Source organism: Oryzias latipes, chromosome 14 (genome assembly GCF_053564925.1).
Source record: "Oryzias latipes strain Hd-rR chromosome 14, Olatipes_Hd-rR_3.1".
Lineage (NCBI taxonomy): Eukaryota > Metazoa > Chordata > Actinopteri > Beloniformes > Adrianichthyidae > Oryzias > Oryzias latipes.
This window is the reverse complement of record NC_136250.1, coordinates 20,746,447-20,765,417: the sequence shown is the minus strand read 5'-3', so window position 1 is coordinate 20,765,417 and position 18,971 is coordinate 20,746,447. Positions and strand designations below refer to the sequence as shown.

At 40.8% G+C, this 18,971-nt stretch overlaps 1 protein-coding gene, 1 long non-coding RNA gene and 2 other non-coding genes across 4 annotated transcripts; all 4 read right to left on the bottom strand.

Annotated features, from left to right (window-relative positions):
• Positions 1-3,600: 3,600 nt before the first annotated feature.
• Positions 3,601-11,523, bottom strand: adssl (adenylosuccinate synthase, like). The gene is made up of 13 exons (XM_023962324.2): positions 11,109-11,523; positions 10,499-10,601; positions 8,081-8,149; positions 7,909-7,959; positions 7,765-7,831; positions 7,542-7,649; positions 6,558-6,639; positions 6,267-6,393; positions 6,047-6,201; positions 4,738-4,862; positions 4,569-4,666; positions 4,344-4,493; positions 3,601-4,244 (listed from the first exon to the last, which is right to left on the bottom strand). The coding sequence occupies exons 1-13, from the start codon at positions 11,340-11,342 to the stop codon at positions 4,192-4,194; spliced, it is 1,422 nt and encodes a 473-aa protein (XP_023818092.1). The 5' UTR covers positions 11,343-11,523; the 3' UTR covers positions 3,601-4,191.
• A 3,210-nt stretch (positions 11,524-14,733) lies between these two features.
• On the bottom strand, positions 14,734-16,907 carry LOC144983576 (uncharacterized). The gene is made up of 2 exons (XR_013647310.1): positions 16,767-16,907; positions 14,734-16,340 (listed from the first exon to the last, which is right to left on the bottom strand). It is a non-coding gene; the product is annotated as an uncharacterized LOC144983576 (long non-coding RNA).
• On the bottom strand, positions 15,903-16,000 carry mir192 (microRNA mir-192). Its single transcript, NR_107164.1, has one exon. It is a non-coding gene; the product is annotated as a microRNA mir-192 (primary transcript).
• Positions 16,041-16,150, bottom strand: mir194 (microRNA mir-194). The gene has a single exon (NR_107163.1). It is a non-coding gene; the product is annotated as a microRNA mir-194 (primary transcript).
• Positions 16,908-18,971: the final 2,064 nt, after the last annotated feature.

The following is an 18,971-nucleotide window of genomic DNA, read 5'->3' as shown; positions in this document are numbered from 1 at the left end:
AAAATTTAGCTTAAAGCTGAATATTTTAAAGAGACTGAAGGAGCCAATAATATACCCCTCCATTAAAAACTACAGGAAATAAAGTAGCTGATAAAATGTTATTAAAAAATAAAATTGATTTGAATAGAATTGAAGACACAATGCAAAATGCTGATAAAATATTGGTTTGTGGTCACAAAATGTTCACTCGTGTGCACAAAATAAAAATGTGTGGCCACAAATTATTAAATTGAGGGTATAATTGAAAAAAACATTCTTAACGTTATGTCAATAGATTTGTCATTTTTTAAATTGCTAAGAAAATAAATATTTCTAAGCTCAAAATTTTAGCTTAATTCTAATATTACTGCTTTACGCTAAACAAAGAAGAATATAGAGATACACAGAAAGGAAGTTTTTTTAATCCATTTTTAGGCCATAAACTGGTTAAAGAAAATCTGTCTAAAGCCCAGAAAATGCCATTCTTTCAGCATTTCAGATTAGTTCATGGTGGCAACCATCTTTTAATGTGTTTATAGACTATGCACAAATATGCTGATGCATCCTGAGCTTTAGGAATAAAGATTTATGCAGGTAAAACTGCAGCAATGTTCCAATCAAATGTAATCAGAAAAGAGCAACAAAAATAAACCTCACATTTAGCCTCCTTCTTCCTTGGCTGCAAAAACACTCACTTTTACTGGTCTGCAGATGCTGAGAAGCAGAAATCCGTTTATTTGATGCACTCACCAAATAAACTAAGACTAAATACAGTTAGGGGCTTCAACTCAATCTGTGTGAGAGCTTCTGTCTGTTGGTTCTCAGTTGGACTGAACACCGTCCAAGCGCAGAGCATAAAGGTGTCTTCTCCTCAGACTGCATCATGACACAGAAATGAAAGAGCAAAATCTTTTACTCACCTTCTCTCTGTAAGTGTTAGAACCACAAATTTCTTCCTGGCTCATTATGTATATGGAAAAACAAAAAGAATTAAAAAGTGAAAATGCAGCTTTTCCTTACTTTTTGTGACGTTTCAGTTCTTCAGTCGGTGTTGCGGTTTGGATAAACGTTAACGTCTCTCCACCTGGGAAAGATCTAACCAGGAACAAACATCTGGAAAGGAGAAACACGGGAAGAAGGGAGGATGATGAACCATCTGACTGATTAACCTGCTGATGAAGGACGAGTAAAAGGGGGGGGGCTGTGGAAGCTACAGGATGCAGCTATTATGAGCACTTTAGCATCAATTAGGTTTTCTTGTGTTCACGAGAAGCTCACTTTCAGCCGTTTTTGATGACACAGGAGCTTCTTGTACTGGAAATTGAGTGGTTAGCAAACGTCTGCAACTTCTTTCATGAGAGGTAGCGCACCTTCAATGAGAAGGAGATGCACCAACAAACATTTTCACTGACAAGATCACCAAAAATGTTCTTTTTGACTTTTTTCTTGAACTTTCCTGATCCATCAGCATTGTTTTCTGCATTTTCCCCCCTTAAAACATCAAATCTAAATGTATGTTGTTGGGATTTATGTGACCACGAGGTGTAAAATAGTTCTAACAACAAATTTCTTTAAAAAAAATGTTTCTTTAAAATCTAAAAAGGATTTCTGTTCCTCAATCTGAACTGGTTGCTTTTCTACCCTATTAAAAGCTAAACTCCGATTTTTTGCAAATTTCAAAATGTTTTGACCAGGATTGTTCTGAATTGACCTCCATCCATATTCCTAAGGTCTGTGGGTCTTCCCCACCCAAGCATTAGAAAAAACATCCGCACAGCATGATACTGCCACCACCATGTTTCCCTGTGGGTAAGGCTCAGAGGGATGTAAAGCACTAGTTTTTGTGGCTTTTTGGTCCTTATTTTGCAACGTCTTCCACACAACTGCAAATAACTCCAGATAAAATCTCACTATAACCAGATTTATGGTGCAGAATGAGCTGCAGATGAGCTGCTTCTCTGATGCATGCTCTATTGACATATTTGCATGTTTGTTGTTTTGCCAAACTTTTCATTATCAGATTGTTTAGAGCTTAGAATATTTTTAGAACAAATTCAAATCTTTAATTTCTGCTCATCTGTACTCCTGACTTGCTTTCTTGTTGCCTTATGTTCACAAACCCTAACCTTCTGTCTTTTTTTAAAGCTTTACAAATAGATACAAACAACCTTTTCTCTCAGTTTAATGACTTTTCTTCCAAAAATATTCATTTTCCATAATTTTGGTTTCAAGAAATAGTTTAACAATTATCTTCAGAGAAAAAAATGTAGGACAGTTTGAGCAGGTTTGACATTTCAATAGAATCACGTTTTCCTTAACTTTATTCTTAATTGTTAAACTGGAGGCTGGGAATCGAAGGTTTGTTTGTATAAATGTGAATAAATACACAAACTGTGGTCTGATGGTGTTTTTTGTATGAGCATTTCCATGTGTTCACCCCTGATAAAATTCCGCTTTAGACTAGTCCTGAGTAAAAGTCAGAAATGATGAAGCAAACACTCACAGGTAGAACTGTTCATATCTGCCCGACTTAAAAAAAGCCTAGGGTCGCATGATGGTGCAGTGGTTAACAATGAGGAGGCTCTGGTTCAAATCCCGACTGGGACCTTACTGTGTGGAGTTTGCATGTTCCCCTAAGGCATGTGTGGGTTTTCTCCTCACACAGTTAAAAAACATGCTTCATAGGTATAAATGTGACGCTTAATTGCCCCCTAGGTGTGACTGTGTGCAAGAAAATGTGCCCCCACCTTCACTAAACAGTAACTGGAATCCCTGAAAGGAATTCAGTGGGTTCTGAAGATGAATGGATTGATCAAAAAGGCCTCAATTTCAGCTAATGACTCAAATCATGATACTGCCACCACCATGCTTCACTGTGGTCAATGGGCAGTGTTGTTCTTACACCAAATATAATTGGACATTAACTTCCCAGAATGCTTTTGGAAGCAGTTCCTGCACATTGCATTGATATCAGTTCTGGTAACGCTGAAACATGAACAGTGGAGATGAATGACACACCCAAACCAGATATGGCCTCACAGAATAAGAAAACTTGTCTTCCTGCTGGATGTGTCACACTGGAGTGAATGTGGGTTTTTTTTTTTGTGCTGTGCAGGAAGTCAACTCTCAACTCCAGCTCCTTTGTTTTTAGCAGCAGGAATCTCTTTTACCAAAATGTGGAGAAAAATAAATAAAATAAAGGATTGGATTTATCTGCACTTTTCAAGACACTCAAAGCGCTTACATTGTGTCCATTATTCATTCACTCCTCATTCATACTTGGTGACGGTAAGCTACTGGTTTAGCCACAGCTGCCCTGGGGCAGATTGACAGAGGCGTGGCTGCCATTTTGCGCCTATGGCCCCTCTGACCATCACTGGGATCATCCATACACAATCACACACCAGTGGAGCCACACTGGAGGCAAGGAGGGTGAAGAGTCTTGCCCAAGGACACAACGACATTTTTTGGCTGGTGGGAGCAGGGATCGAACCGCCAACCCTTCGGTCATTGGACGACCCGCTCAACCACCTGAGCCACTGTCGCCCCTCTGAAATGTCTGAAAAGACATTTCAGACTCAAAACAATGCTGTGAAAATAAAAACCAAAACGAGGAAACACTTCAGAAGGTATCGTTTTATTCATAGAAGCAAGATGAGGAAGTGTGTTACTGGCGTTAAAGGTTGGAGAAAAGATGGACTCTTTACATCATCTTGTCTTTACACAAACCATCAGCTCTCCCTGCTGCTTTCTGGGTTTTTTAAAACGAGTTTTTCATTCACTTCCACTTTTTTTTTTTTACAATCTAACCAACAAGAGAGATGCGTTCATTTTTTTAATCAAACAATAAAAGTGTTTTTCTTCACAAAGTTACAAAAGCTGGAAATGTTGTGGGTCAGCATGAAGTCCTCTCAAAAAAAGGGTTCAGGTCTGTTCATCAGCGGCTCGAGAGTAGAAAACAGAATGATGCCAGACTAAAACTGTGCTTTACAGTGGAGGATTATGGGAATTATTGGCCCCTTTCTACGAGGTTTAAAATCAACACCCTCTTAAATATGGAATTGGCGTGAAGAAGTTTCAGCAATGTCTGCAGAACATCTGCAAACGGGACACAGAACCAGCAGCTATGGGTCCACAGGTGGTGCCGGTGAAGCTCCTCGGCCCCATGGAGGCGTTTTCTACTTCGGGTGATTGGTCAGGAGTCGCCGCCGCTTAAAACAGTTTGATCATGCTTTCTCTGGACTTGCCGACTCCGACCCACTTGACTGAAATGAGAAAGAGCGCGGCGTGACTGACAGCTCTGGCGGAGCCACAAGCTGCTTGGCTCCAGTTTCTCCTCTAATGTGGAGGAACTTATTACTGACCTGGCACTTGCAGGAAGTCCTCGATGAACCGAATGTAATTTTGTGCCTGTGGAGGAAGGTCCTCGAAGCTCCTGGCTGTCTCCGTGCTGCAGCACCAGCCGGGCAGCGTCTCGTAGTCCACCACCACCCGCGTCAACACGTCCATGTTTGCTGCAGAGAGCAACACACTGAGTTTTTATCCTACGACTGACTTCCTTTCTAGGCCAATTAAGGATTTCAGCCCACCTGGAAAACTTGGCAGAGGCTCCCCGTCAACCTTATAGGCCACGCCCACTTTGATCTCAGGTAAAGTGTCCAAAATGTCCAGCTTTGTCAGAGCGATGCTGCAAAAGGAAAGCGTACCCTGAAGTCAAAGTGATCAGAAGGGTCGAAAGCTGTTGCGGCGATTCCTTACGCAGAGAACCCGTTGACCATGTGGGCGTATCGGACCAAAACCAGGTCCAACCAGCCGCACCGCCTCCTCCGACCCGTTGTCACGCCAAACTCTCTCCCCCGGGACTGGAGCAGCTCCCCAATGTCCTGCAGAGCAAACGGGGGGGGGGTGTGTCAAGTTCACCTAAAACCATGAACGAGGTTTACTCCTTTAAATAGCCAACTTTGACGTCACGCCATCTCACGTGGTCAAACACAAATATGATTCATGACAGCGTGGAGTCCATGTTTTACAGCGGCAAAGCGGGCCCATATCATCACCTCTCCACTGTCATGCTTGATGGTTTAACCTTTCAATACTCTGAACTACCGCAGCTTGTTGACCATTTACACAGTTGAAGTAAATACAAGGAGCTCCAGAGAAAAACAGCTTTGCCCTGAGATGGAAAGTTTGGTAAAGAGTTACTGACTTGACTTTAGTAAAGTGTAATACTGTCATTAAGTTTAAATTAGTAAAGTGTAACTAAACTGCTACTAACTTTACATTCCCGTAATGTTAGTAGTAATACTAACTGAACGTTAGTAAAGCGATAGTGAAGTATTACAAGGTTTACATTGCATGTCTGTAAACAGGAATCCTTTCAGATGCACATTTCAGAGAAAGTACAAGAAAAATCTGACTTTTTTTTTTGGTAAATAAAAACTATGTAAACAGAAATATATTTTTGTTCTCTTCACGTTTCGTTGCACTTGTTAGACTTGGGTTCAGGATGTAATATTGTCATTTCAAACTTGATGTGGCGCCACTTTTATTTTCTGTTTCATTTTTGTTAGAGGGGCACATGTCATTTCCTTTAAGTCCAAGTGAGATCTAAAGTCTTTAAAGTTTCAGGTCTTTAGCTGAATTATCAAGTTTTAAGACTAGTATAGACGGAATATTTCAGTGCCACAAATTATTACTTATAACAGCGTGTGGACACAATAATTAGTACACTAAACTGACTGTCTGTGTAATTCAACGCACCACCATCATTGTTTCTATGAAACTTGAGATAAAAACTAATCATTAAAATCCCACGAGCTAAAATTGTTTAAAAATTCCTGAAATGGTCCTGAGCAGTCAGAGATGCTGTCATGAAAAGAGACGCCACAGTGGTGAGAGTGGGTGAAGAGGATGTCAGCAAAACCAAAGCAAAGACGAAGTGCAGAAACAGCCTGTGACGCCTCTGCTTGACCCAGATTCTCCAGAACCTCTGGACCCGGTGTGAACAGGACCCGGGTCGAGGACTCCCAGCCTGCAGTGAAGACATAAGCTGCACATTTTCACTCACATTATCCTGCTCTGTGGGGAAGGCCCCCACGCCCACCCGGGTCGTGTACGCTTTGACCACGCCGTAGACTCGACCAACATAGGAGGGAGGCACGCCGAGGCCGGTGCAGACCCCGCCCACAGTGCAGTTTGAGGACGTCACAAACGGATACGTCCCTGAGGGGGAGAAGCGTTTTAATAAACAGACTTTATCCCGACCAGCAAAACATCCGTGTCCTCACCAAAGTCGATATCCAGGAGAGCAGCGTTGGCCCCCTCCACCAGGATCTTCTTACTGGGTCCGGTCAGAGCTTTGTGCATGAAGTACACGCCATCGGTGACCAGAGGACGCAGTCTCTCTGCAAATCCCTGCAGGAGAAGAAAAGTTTCCTGAGCCTTTTCAAGAAAAACCCACAGCTTTTATGCAGGTCCAGGTTGTGTTTGACTTTCAGAACAAAAGAGAAAAAGAAAACAACCCCATCAGAGCTGCAGCACCCCTGAGTCCAGTGAGACGGACACGGCTGCTTCCTCACCTTCAGCTGCTCCAGCTCTTCTTCAATGTTGATGTTCAGTTTGGGATACATCCTCTTGTAATGTTCTGCCAGCTTCCGGTACCTGCAGAACAGAGCCAGAACTTTGGTTCCATCATGTCTAAGCCTTTCATTACAAAAGTCTACAGGAATTGGTTTTAAATAAAGAACGATGACAGTCTTCAAACACTTCACTGCAGGCATGTGTCGCCACCTGCTGGTGTAAGAAATACTAACACCCAAGGTGGAAATCAGATCTGAAGTTCTCTCAAAATAAAAACACGAGAAAATCATTTAAAATTAACAAACAAACCAAGTCAAGGTGTTTTAAAAAAAAAAAAACTTCCTGTAATTCCTTCTTTAAGACAAACTTTAAACAGTTTAGGGCTAAACTTTCAGGTGAGCTAAAATAAAAGCTCAATAAAACTAAAGGTGATGAAAGTGTTTGAAAAGGGGAAAAAAAGTTTAAAAGAAACACCACTATTGCTTAAAATAAAAAATCACTTCCATTAAACAAAACATAAAAAGTCAAAACTGAAAAAACTTGGCAAAATAAAAGCAAAACTGGGTTCTAGACAAGCAAATCTGACAATTTAATGTTAAAAAAAGGATTAAACATCACTGCTAATGTCCCACAAAGACGGCTGCATTATGCCAAGAACAATAGTTGATGTTTATCATGATAGTGACAGTAACATCCTACAAATCCTAGTGTCTCGTGTTTCTAAAGTGAGACTTTGTGAGAAATGGACCCAAACGGGTCTTTAAGCGTTGGAGGCTGCAGACTGTATTTTAACATCAAACAGGAACTAAAACAGACAGAAGTTCCTTTAAATAATTGCCAGCAGTGGAGATTTGCAAAAACAAAAAATGCATCAAGTCTACAACATGTATTCTTTTTTCACGCCTCACCCCTGTGAGGACATGTCAGGAGGATCTGGGAGCAAACGCTAACTTCTGTATGATGAAAAGGAGAAAGACACGCACTTGTCCTCAAAAACGCTGAAGTCGGAGACGAGGTCGCAGACCCGCAGACCGTTCCGGGCTGCTTTGGAGGAGTACGCGGGTCCGATGCCTTTCTTAGTTGTTCCCAAACTGAAAGACAGATTCAAAAGCAGGAATGACCTTCAAGCCAAACCACAAAGTCAATGAAAACAAAGAAACTTTTCTCTTTTTAATGCTATGTAGACGGTTCAGGGGGAGGATGTACTTTTTCCCTTCCTGCTGCTGCCGCTGCTGCTCTTGAATTCCATCAACAGCTTGATGGAAGTTGAACACTGGGGGCGGACAGAGGGGACCGTCAACAGAAGACCACGCCGTCTTCAAAAGCAAGAGGAAAAGGAGCTGGACTCACCGATGTGGGCGCGCTCAGAGATCTTCAGCCTCTCCTCCCATCCCTGTAATCCTGCAGCAAAACCAAAAACTCAGGGAATGTTTTCCTGCTGGGATCGTCAGCATCTTAGTCACCGGCATACAAAACAGGAAGTCAGATATCTGTGGGACTGAAGCCACAAGCGACCCCTGACCTTTGCCTTTCTGGAGGTTCTTCTCTGCCTCTTCGAACAGGCCTGGAAGGTGGATCACCACTCCGTTCCCTGATACGAGAAATGAGGCTTTCACTCTCCAAACAAAATGCAAACGCCATCCATGACTGTGTTATGTAAAGAATCTTTCAAAATAAAAGCAGGAACTGGTTTAGCGCGTTGTGGTTTGAAGCCACTTCTCTTGATCCGATCCTGTAAAGCTGATTTTCTCAGGAGCTACAGAGGGACTCCAGCGTTCGTTTACTCTTATTACATTGAAGAAAAAAGTCCACCAATTAATATAATTACATTTGCATGCAAAATTACAGAAAACTGCAGACAAAAAGAACGTTTAAGAAAAAAATAAACACAGTTAAATCATAATTTTTAGGAACTTTTCACATTTTATCCAAAAAAAAATTTGAATTAAAAAAAAGCTTTAAAAAACATCTAATTTTTTGGCTTTAAAATTCTTTATTTAAAGATATTTTTCTTTAATAATTTATCCAGCATAAAAACTCAACTAATTTATGTTTCTATAAATATTGTTTTTTTCTCTTGCAGCTTTTGTTTGATCAAATCATGTTGCCAGCTTTTATTTTAAAAAGCTACATTTATAAAATGTATCTTTACCTAAAGAGTTCAGGAGTTAAGAAATTGATCCAAATGGATTCAGGTTTAAAGGTAAAGGAATTTTTGTGGCTTTTCCCGCTTGTGTTTCATTTGTTCAGATTTCTTCCCTGGTTATAAAATTTCTGTGCCCTCAGAATTCTAATCCATTATCAAACACACACGTTTTGCTTTAAATTGATTTCTCTCTATAAATGGAATGACAGTGTTTAACGTGTGCTGAATAATAAGGGGTTTGTGCCGGAGCCACCAGGTCAACCTCTATCCATCCTGCAGAAAACAAACTTTTGTTCGGGTGAGAAGTTGGCGACGTAAACATTCATCACACCAAGAGCCCAAAGAAAAGGTTTAGTTCTGATCAGGAATAATAATCCACCAACATTTAATGAGGTTTTTCTTAGAGGCTTTGAAGCGACGCTGTTGATCTCCACTGTAGAATCGAAGCAGGCCAAATCGGCCAAAGAGCATGTTTGTGTAAGACGTTAACACTTTTTTCCAACAATCCATAAATGCAACCACGTTTCTATGAGGAGTCACCACAGACGGGTTTACTTAGAGCCGCCGTGTTTAGAAATACAACTGTCTGTCTGATGCAAATGCTGCTTTTTAGTGTTTTTAACATGTTCTTGTGGTCTTTTTCTCAAGACATTTATAAAGAAAATCCAGCTTAAAATAGCCTGAGTATTTCTTTGTGCAAATCATGAATTAGGAGCAGACCAAAAAAAGTGCAATTCTGCAAGTTCTCCTACTTAAGATGAGAGAGGACTGTAATTTTAATTATAGATAAACCTCAACTATGAGAGACAAAATGAGAAACAATAATCCAGAAAATCAAACTATGGTAGAAAAGAAGTATTTGGTCCATAACAAAAGTTCAGCTCAATACTTTGTTATAAACCCTTTGTTGGTGATGACAGCAGTCAAATGTTTTCTCCAAGTCTTCACAAGGTTTTCACTAACTGTTGCTGGTATTTTGGCCCATTCTTCCATGCAGATCTCCTCTAGAGCAGTGATGTTTTGGGGCTGTTGCTTGGCAACACAGACTTTCAACTACCTCAAAGATTTTCTATGGGGTTGAGATCTGGAGACTGGCTAGGCCATTCCAGGACCTTGAAATGCTTCTTATAAAGCCACTCCTTCGTTACCCGGGCAGTGTGTTTGGGATTGTTGTCATTCTGAGATCCAGCCACGTTTCATCTTCAATACCCCTGCTGATGGGAGGAGGTTTTCACTCAGAATCTCACGATACATGGCCCAATTCATTCTTTCTTTTATATGGATCTGCCGTCCTGGCCTTTTTGCTGAAAAACAGCCCCAAAGCATGATGTTTCCACCTCCATGCTTTACAGTAGGTATGGTGTTCTTTGGATGCAACTCAGCATTCTTTGTCCTCCAAACACGATGAGTAGAGTTTTTACCAAAAAGTTCTATTTTGGTTTCATCTGACCATAGTACATTCTCCCAATCCTCTTCTGGATCATCCAAATGCTCTCTAGCAACTTTAGACGGGCCTGCACATGTACTGGTTTTAGCAGGGGGACATGTCACTGCAGGGTTTGAGTCCCTGGTGGTGTAGTGAAAATTACAGGCCTCTCATCTTTTGAAGTGAGAGAAATTGCACACTGGTGGCTGACTGAATACTTTTTTGCCCCACTGTATGTCTATTTGATAGATGGACGCATCTATGTATTCTACCTGCATCCCATAGTGGGGCTGGCTAAATCCAGGATTGTTTAAGACCCCCTTTTATCCCGGTAGGTTTTCTCAAATAAGGTGGGCTTTGTCTCCTACCAATGAAGGAAGTGGCCTTCTTGTTGAGGACCCCACTGGGCAGCAGGTGGAAGTCGTACTCCACCGAGTCCACCACCACGGTGTGACCTGCATTGTTGCCTCCCTGCAAGGAACAGGAACACAACACTCAGCTTCCTGCACTGCAGCTTTCACACAACAATGGAGCTGACTGACTGGGAGGTCAGTTTTCAGTTTCACATCCCCCCACTAACGCAACCTTCATCTGAGGATGGAGAAAAGGCGGGAGAGTTCAGGGGGAAAAATATCTTTTTATTAACACGTCAATGAGGTGACCGTGAGGAGACGCAAGGGCAGATGGGAAAAGAGAGGCGGTCGATGTTTTATATAACCCTAACAGAAGAGCCCCGCGTGTTTGTGGAGGTCATTTCCCGCGTTCAGTCATGACCCGTCACTCACCGAGACAGAAAAACAAAGGTCGCGTTGAAGTGGAACCAGGACCTTGTAGCACCTTCACATCCGGGTGCAATGAGCTTATTATGACGTCAGAAACTCCTCATGAATACGCAATGGATTGCACCTTCACTGGTTCCGTTCGTCACAGTTTTTAAAAATAACAGATTTTTCGTAATTGGCCCCTAAATGTGAGTACCTGGCACCTGCAGACGATATCGGCATCCATAGCGAGCAAGTCCACAACTTTTCCTTTGCCTTCGTCGCCCCACTGAGCTCCGAGCACCACGGTCACTTTGTTCTGCGGCTCCTTCGGGATCCGCAGCGAGGTGCTCAGCTGCACGTGCTCCCGCGCTCGTTTCACGACCGGCTCCCCGTTTAGAGAAACGGACTCCCGTCCGTTCACGTCAGCCATGCTGCTGTCGGATGCCATGCGGCCCTCCTCCTCCTGTTGCTGCAAACCGGAAGAACGTTTTACCGCGTTCTCTGCGCCACGGGAAGTCACTCCTCCGCGTCACCAATAGGTGGCAGAGTTTCTCAATGAGTTATATCGCTAGAGGAGACACGCCCGCTTGAGAAGCCTGGCCACCGGTGGCGGAGCGCGACGCCATCTTGGTGAGGTCGTCGGCGCCCACATGACAAGTGGCATATAAGTAGCTTTTATATATATATATATATATATATATATATATATATATATATATATATATATATATATATATATATATATATATATATATATATATATATATATCTTAAACTTTAATGAAACATGCATAGTTGCAGGACTTCTTACAAATAAAATAAATTATTGAAAATAATTTAAACATGTAATTTAAATTATTTAGAAAAGCCCAACAGACAGTCAATAATAGTAATTATAATAGATAATAATAAATCAATAATAAGTCAATAAATAATAGGTCAACAATAAGTCCAAAAGTCAAAACTAGATTTACCCTAAAAGAACAAAAAACAATAGATTTACCCTACTTATTCATTTGAGTGATCAATTTTGTGTACCACAGATAGTATGGTGCTGGTGTAGGTACCGGATGTTCTCGGGTTGCCGGATGTTCTCGGGGTCCTTCAGGGTCCTTCAAATGAGTTATATCACTAGAGGAGACATCACGTGGTTCCTCATGGGAGGAGAGCACCGCCATCTTGGTGAGGTCAAGTTTTGAAGACCAAATCACTTTTATAACATTTAATAAAGAGCTCTGTTTTTGCTTTCAATCACTTCATTATATGAAAAAGAAGAATGGCTTGAAATTGCTTAGTTTTGTTCAGAAATACAAACTTCACGAGTACCCCTAACTTAACTAGTATTAGACTACTTAGATTTTTTCTGTTCCTTTATTTTATTTTACTTATGTTTTTATTTATTTGTGTGTTATGTTCATTGTTTCTTTTTCCCCCTCTATTCTTTATTTTCTATGTCAATATTTTATATTTGGCAATGGTGACTGATCTTCGAGGCAATATTGATTACATCGTTATTGTTCGTATATATATATATATACTGTATATAGGTTTAACAAAATAAAGTTTACATTTATGTCGTCAGCAAATTATACATAGATCATGCAGCATGTTGATAATAGCCCTGCACCATCATGCATGTCAACATGTGTACTATTAATGAAGCCCCTGAAGCATTAAAATAAAAAAATATAGTACTTACCTGTAAAATGTTATCCTTTCCTCCTTCGTGGACTAATTTATCCAATTTTGGCTGTTGAAATCTGCACAATGAACTGGTATTTTGCAAAAAATGTGTTCACATGCATGCACTGCAAGAGTGACTCCACCTCACCAAGATGGCAGTGCTCTCCTCCCATGAGGAACCACGTGATTTCTCCTCTAGCAAAATAACGCATTGGAGTTTCTCCTCCTGTTGACTTTAAAAAAAAAAAAAAAAGCTTTATTAAGTATTAACAAATTTACTTACATGAAATTACACTTCACAACGTAAAGTAGTAGCAAAACTGACAGTCGTTACAATTAACAACGACAATTGTGTGTGTGTGTGTGTGTGTGTGCGTGTGTGTATTTGTACTATTATGTGCTGTTTTGTATGTGCTGCATTCATATACTTATGAATGCAGCACAAAATGTAACAAAACCACAGTACAATGCAAAGGACATAACAGATTTCAGATATAAGTTTAAAATACAATTATGAATATTCAGTATAATCATACAATCATCATACCGATTCAACTCCTTATATGGCTTCAGATATTTCCTCTGATTTGAAGTCCCATGTCATTAAAGCATTTTAAATTGATAAAACCTATGAAAATTGGTAATTTTCAGTACTCATATGTATTAATTTATGTGTGAAAATGCAGCAAATGCAGTAAAAATGTTTTCAGCAGGCTCCTGGCCAGTTCAACCTCTCCCCTAATTTACAATGGGGCAAAAAAGTATTTAGTCAGCCACCAATTCTGCAAGTTCTCCCTTTTAAAAAGGTGATAGAGGCCTTTAATTTTCATCTTACAACAATGACAGACAAAATGAGAAAAAGAAAAAGAAAAAGAAAATCCAGAAACTGGACACCAGTCCACAACCTTTAACACTCCAAACTCCACAATGGCTAAGACCAAGGAGCTGTCTAAGGACACCAGAAACTAAATAGTTTACCTGCACCAGGCTGGGAAGAATAAATCTGCAATAGGTAAGCAGCTTGGTGTGAAGACATTAATTATTCGGAAATGGAAATCAAACAAAACCACGATAATCTCCCTCCATCTGGGGCTCCCCACAAGATCTCACCCTATGGAGTCAAAATGATCACAAGAACGGTGAGCACAAATCCAGACCCAAATGGGGGACCTAGTGACTGACCTGCAGAGAGTTGGGACCACAGTAACAAAGGCTACCATCAGTAACACACTACACCACCAGGGACTTAAATCCTGCAGCCCCAGACGTGTCCCCCTGCTAAAGCCAGTACATGTGCAGGCCCGTCTAAAGTTTGCTAGAGAGCATTTGGATGATCCAGAAGAGGATTGGGATAATGTCCTATGGTCAGATGAAACCACAATAGAACCTTTTGGTTAGAACTCTACTCGTTGTGTTTGGAGGATAAATAATGCTGAGTTGCATCCAGAGAACACCATAGCTACTGTAAAGCATGGGGGTGGAAACATCATGATATGGAGCTGTTTTTCAGCAAAGGGACCAGGACGACTGATCCGTGTAAAGGAAAGAATGAATGGGGCCATGTATCATCAGCTTCTGAGAGACGAATGACGAACGCAGGAAACACTCATGAATTACGTAGATCAGGCATATATCATGAAAGACTGAAATTTCTTACGTGGAAAATGCGCAAAATGTACACAGAGGCTGTGTGACATGACTTTCATGTGGGAATTCCTCAATTTCATTTCCTGTGAAACACCTAGCTCAAAAATCTGTTAAAAAGTCCAACTTTAGTAAACTGCAAAGCTCCATCGCGTGATGGATTGTTGGGGCATTATGGATGCTGTAGTCAGGAGCCTGGTGGAGTCATATGTACTAAACTTCAACTGTTTGTGAATGAGTTGAATAAAGTTTGACTTATCAGACTCTTTTGTTTCCCTTGATGCCATGTGTAGTCCTAAAAATATGCTACTTTCCAAATTATTAAAAGGAGGGGGTCAAAGAGCCCCACGAGGCCCCGGATTCTCAGGTTGCAGACCCCTGACCTATATACTGTAAAGGGACAGAACAACAATCGTTAATCCAACATCGTATAAAAGTTGACGTGTTCATAGGACTGATAGGTTGAGGCTGGTTTTGCAGACCTGGTACTTACAGAAAAGAAAACCCAAACCTGCAGTTAAATCCATTTATTTGTTAGTGACATCTTTGTGTTTATTACAGTTTGATACTAAGTTTTCCAAACATTCTTTCACAGACAGATCTCTTAATGGGAAAAAGCCTCTCATCCAGGGTCCCAGATAGAAATATCCTTTACAAATAACAAAGACTCTATCGTGCTTCACAGTCAAAAATATTTGCTGACGTTTAGTATTTTACAACACTTAACAACTCAGAACAACTAAGAACTCAAGTTTTGAGCTAAATATACTTTCACTTTGTTGTACAAAACATATAAGTTGCTTTTTGTGCCACATTTAGCTGGTGGACTCATCAACTATGCTTTCAGAATAAGCTTCATCCCTTTTGCTGTCTGTTTATGTTAACTGCATAGGAAATCCTCTTGATTGAATAATATTTTAATAAACCCTTCACCAAGCAAACAGCAGTTTGATGGTAACCATCACCTCTTTGTGCAAACGTAGTCAGTTTTGGCTAATAAATAAACATTTTCAAGACTCTGTCGTGAATTATTTGCGCATTCTTAAATATTTCAAGACTGAACATCATGAGCGGGAAATCTAACTGATGAAAGTCATTGTTCAGTTTATGATTCATCCTGAGTTCGTCTGATCCCTCCAATGCAGAAGCATCTTTGGTAAGAGTCAATTATTAATAGCTGAGTCATAACTTGATGGATTATGATGGTTCGCATGAATAATGTAAATTTTGCATAAACAGATTTGCTTCTGTGAAGGTCTTTTGTTTTGCTGTTTCATACATTGATGTTTTTTCTTGCATTTTGTAAAAAATGCGATGGACTCCCATGTGTTTACCCTCAGAGGGTTTTTTAATGCGGCTTCATTGTCAGGAAATCCCATCAAAGCGATTTAAAGCTGGTCAAGTGAGGAATAAACAGCTGTGGATGCTCACTTTGTATTTATTGAAATATACTTCAGAGTCTGCTGTGATCATAAATCATCATCAATTTTCACCCAAGACACATCCAACACATTTTTTTTTAAATCCTGTGAGACAGAAATTTAGGATATAAATGTGTAAATAAGAGAGTCACAAACCAACGTTTTCAGTCTTTATGTACAGAAAAATTCCTACATAAAGTCTGTTTTAATGCATTCTTGCGGGAACTCCGTAATGCTCTTGTATGCATCTGAGCGTGCTCAGGGGGACAAACGCAGCAGTGGCCTACAGAACTGACAGGCAGGTGTTAGAAGTAACTGGCTGTCAATTCATAGGTCATCACCTTGTGCCCAAACGCTTTTCTGCAACGTCGCCACGCTTTCCAATCAATCCCGGGCATCCAGCGGGGTTCGGTGGTCTCTGCAGGTAACAGCACCTCCACTGGAACAGACACAGCTTCCACATGGAGTTGCTGTTACATCCAGCAAACACCAGCAAGGCCATGGCCGACTTGTGAGGACTTCTTGTTGCAGGAAGGGAGACCAAAGACAGCAGAGGTTAACTCTGGGCGTTTTTAACACACAAGGAGACTCCTCTCGGTGATCGACTTTGCCCCGGCAATTTCCCCCTCCCAGTTTTTACAGCTTGAAGCATAAACGGCATCATTGCTCCTCATCCAGCGCGGCCAAAGGGCCAAGGCCTGCAGAGATAACACAGATTTTATGGCAGCTGTCAACATGAGGGCGAGCATAAGGGTGTGTCCGACCTATGTACCTGCAAGGCCTCAGCTTTTTGTTCATTCTTGTTTTCACGTTTACTAAAAGCTTAACTTCACTGTCAGTACCTTTAGGATTCAGGTCTGATAGAAAAAATGTCAAAAGCCCTCCAGTATGTTTTTGTTTGTTTTTTTAACTGTGAACTTTAGCCCGCAAAGAAGAAAAAGTGAAAAAATGATGGATAGAGGTTGTTTCATCCGCTCAAATGTGCTCTTGCTGGGTTCTTACAGTATCGTACAAACCACAGTTTGAGTCAGGAGCATTCACAAATTCATGCAAAGGTATAGAAAATAAATACATTTTTTTTTTTAATTATAAGATGTTAATTTTGATGTTTTTCTTTTACTCACCTCCAGGTGCAGCGTGGATCCCTGGAGTTCACACACCAGGCCAAAGGTTCGGAGAGCGGCGGCGTGCTGTGACACGTGAAGGTCACGCAGGTTTGAGACAAGGTTCAACACACGAAAAGCGGACCAGAGGAGGCAGAGACGAGCGGTGACGGCGAGCGGGAAAAAAAGAGCATTTTTCGACGCAAACGTCAGGGGTGACAGCGAGGCAATGGCACCAAGGCAGAGCCGCCAGTTTAAGAGACCAGGAGTTGGTGGAAGGTTAATGATTACACCTGCAGTCAATATTTAACAGGCCCAGCGCCCTGCCCCTCTGTCCAACATCCTGATTCCACTCATGGAGGGTAGGGCCTGCTTCAAGAACATCTCTTTTGTCTGTTTCAGAACGTTTGTGTGCAGCATTACACATTTCAGAGAAATCAGCTCAGGAAGTTTAAGCGTTTTACATTTATTTCAATGCAGATTAAATAACAGAAATAAGAGCACGAAGCAACACAGGAGGACGACACCATTTGAGAATGAAGGAAGACTGAGTTAAAGGTGGTGAGAGGACCCGCGCATCCACCCATAGTAGAGATAGATTATAAAACACTGAAGCTGGACGTAATTTTTTCCTTAATGATCAATCTGCCACTCCTCTGATTTGATACATCAACACGTGACACCAATGACCAAAAATAAACGTACAGTCATGTCCTTTTTTAATCCTCTTGAAGTCCCACTTTAATCATCTTTTGATCAATTTTAAAAGCGTTCCCAGGGGTCGTTTAATTCTGATTTCGCCGTTTTTAGCATCAATCAAATAACAAGTATTGTTTTTTGGGACATAGTTTCTGCAGAGCGGCAGGAGTTCATTAGAAATTCACCTCTTGCTTGTGGATGGGACTGTTGGCGCGGTGTAAGCCTGCGCTCATTTCCCATCATCCCTAGCTTACAGCCCCTCACAACCCTAAGCTAGGGATGTAACAAATTGGTGAACAACATTGGAGCTATCCAATATTTTGTTTAGTTTGTAGCTTTCTTTTGTCTGTTCTTGATTTACCGCAATTAGAATAAAGAAAAGAATACAATTCTGAGCTTTTTTTTTCATTAGTCTTCCATCATCAGAAAAATGACACAAGATCATGTTAAAAACACCATTTTCGTTAGAGTGGGTCTTTGAGACCCGAGCTTTTGTTTGATATGCCTTCTTTATTTTGTAGTCACATGGCCTCAGTAAAATAGAATGAACTACTGTAATAAAACCCAAAATGTGATGTCCACGCATGTGGACTTCAGGTCCTAAGACGTTAAAGAAGAGCTTTGATCCTTGGCGTGGACATTTCTGCTCCTTCAGCCTGAAATTCAAAGGCCGAAGTCACACTCTGATCAAAATAAAGTATTCCTAAAAAATAGTTTCATCTTCTTCTATATACATTTGCTCTAGGAAGACATTATCTGGCAAAAGCAAAAGCAACATTACAAGTGAGTTTTATGGATTGCTCTTTCAAAAAGTTGCTTTTAATTCATAAACTTGGGCTATCTTATCTCAGGAGTTCAAGGAGTTGGTACAGCGGAGTGCAGAGTCCAGTGTCTCCTGAGAGAATATGCCCTCAGCATTAATCTTCTGTGCAGATAAAGCTGTTCCTTATTCCTTTGAATTGACAGTGACTAAGGTCACGACAGTTAAAGCCGCAATTTAGATCAGATAACCGCATCAATTTGTTGAACAGTCATGCACGTTGTCACATGCGGCCCTCAGCGTTGGGAGCTGCGCTATGATCTCACTCCAGGAATGATTGACTCTTTTATGGTTGGTAATGCTGTTGTTGCAGTTTGCAACCTTTATTTGAGGGCACGAAAATATGAAACACCTCCGGTTTTGCTTAGAGAGTTCGCTTTCAAAGGAAAGACTTTGTTGCTCAAAATGTTTAAAAAAGAAAAACCTCCTGTGAAACGGATGCTGAACATCAGGTGGGAGTTTCAGCTAAAGGGAAAAAATAACCTTCCACTTTTATTATTTTAAGTTTTTACCACTCCACGGGGCTCCCTGGCCAAAGAAAAAATAACAATTTTAAAAAGTAACTGTAAAGTAAAAAGGAGGCCGGAAGGTAAAGTTAAAAAAAGTGAAGTAAACTAACTTAAACTTTATTCAACTTATTCAAAAATAGTTGTTGGACTGTACGTTTCACAAGTCAAACTAAAGCATTTTAACTGATTTTTGAGGAT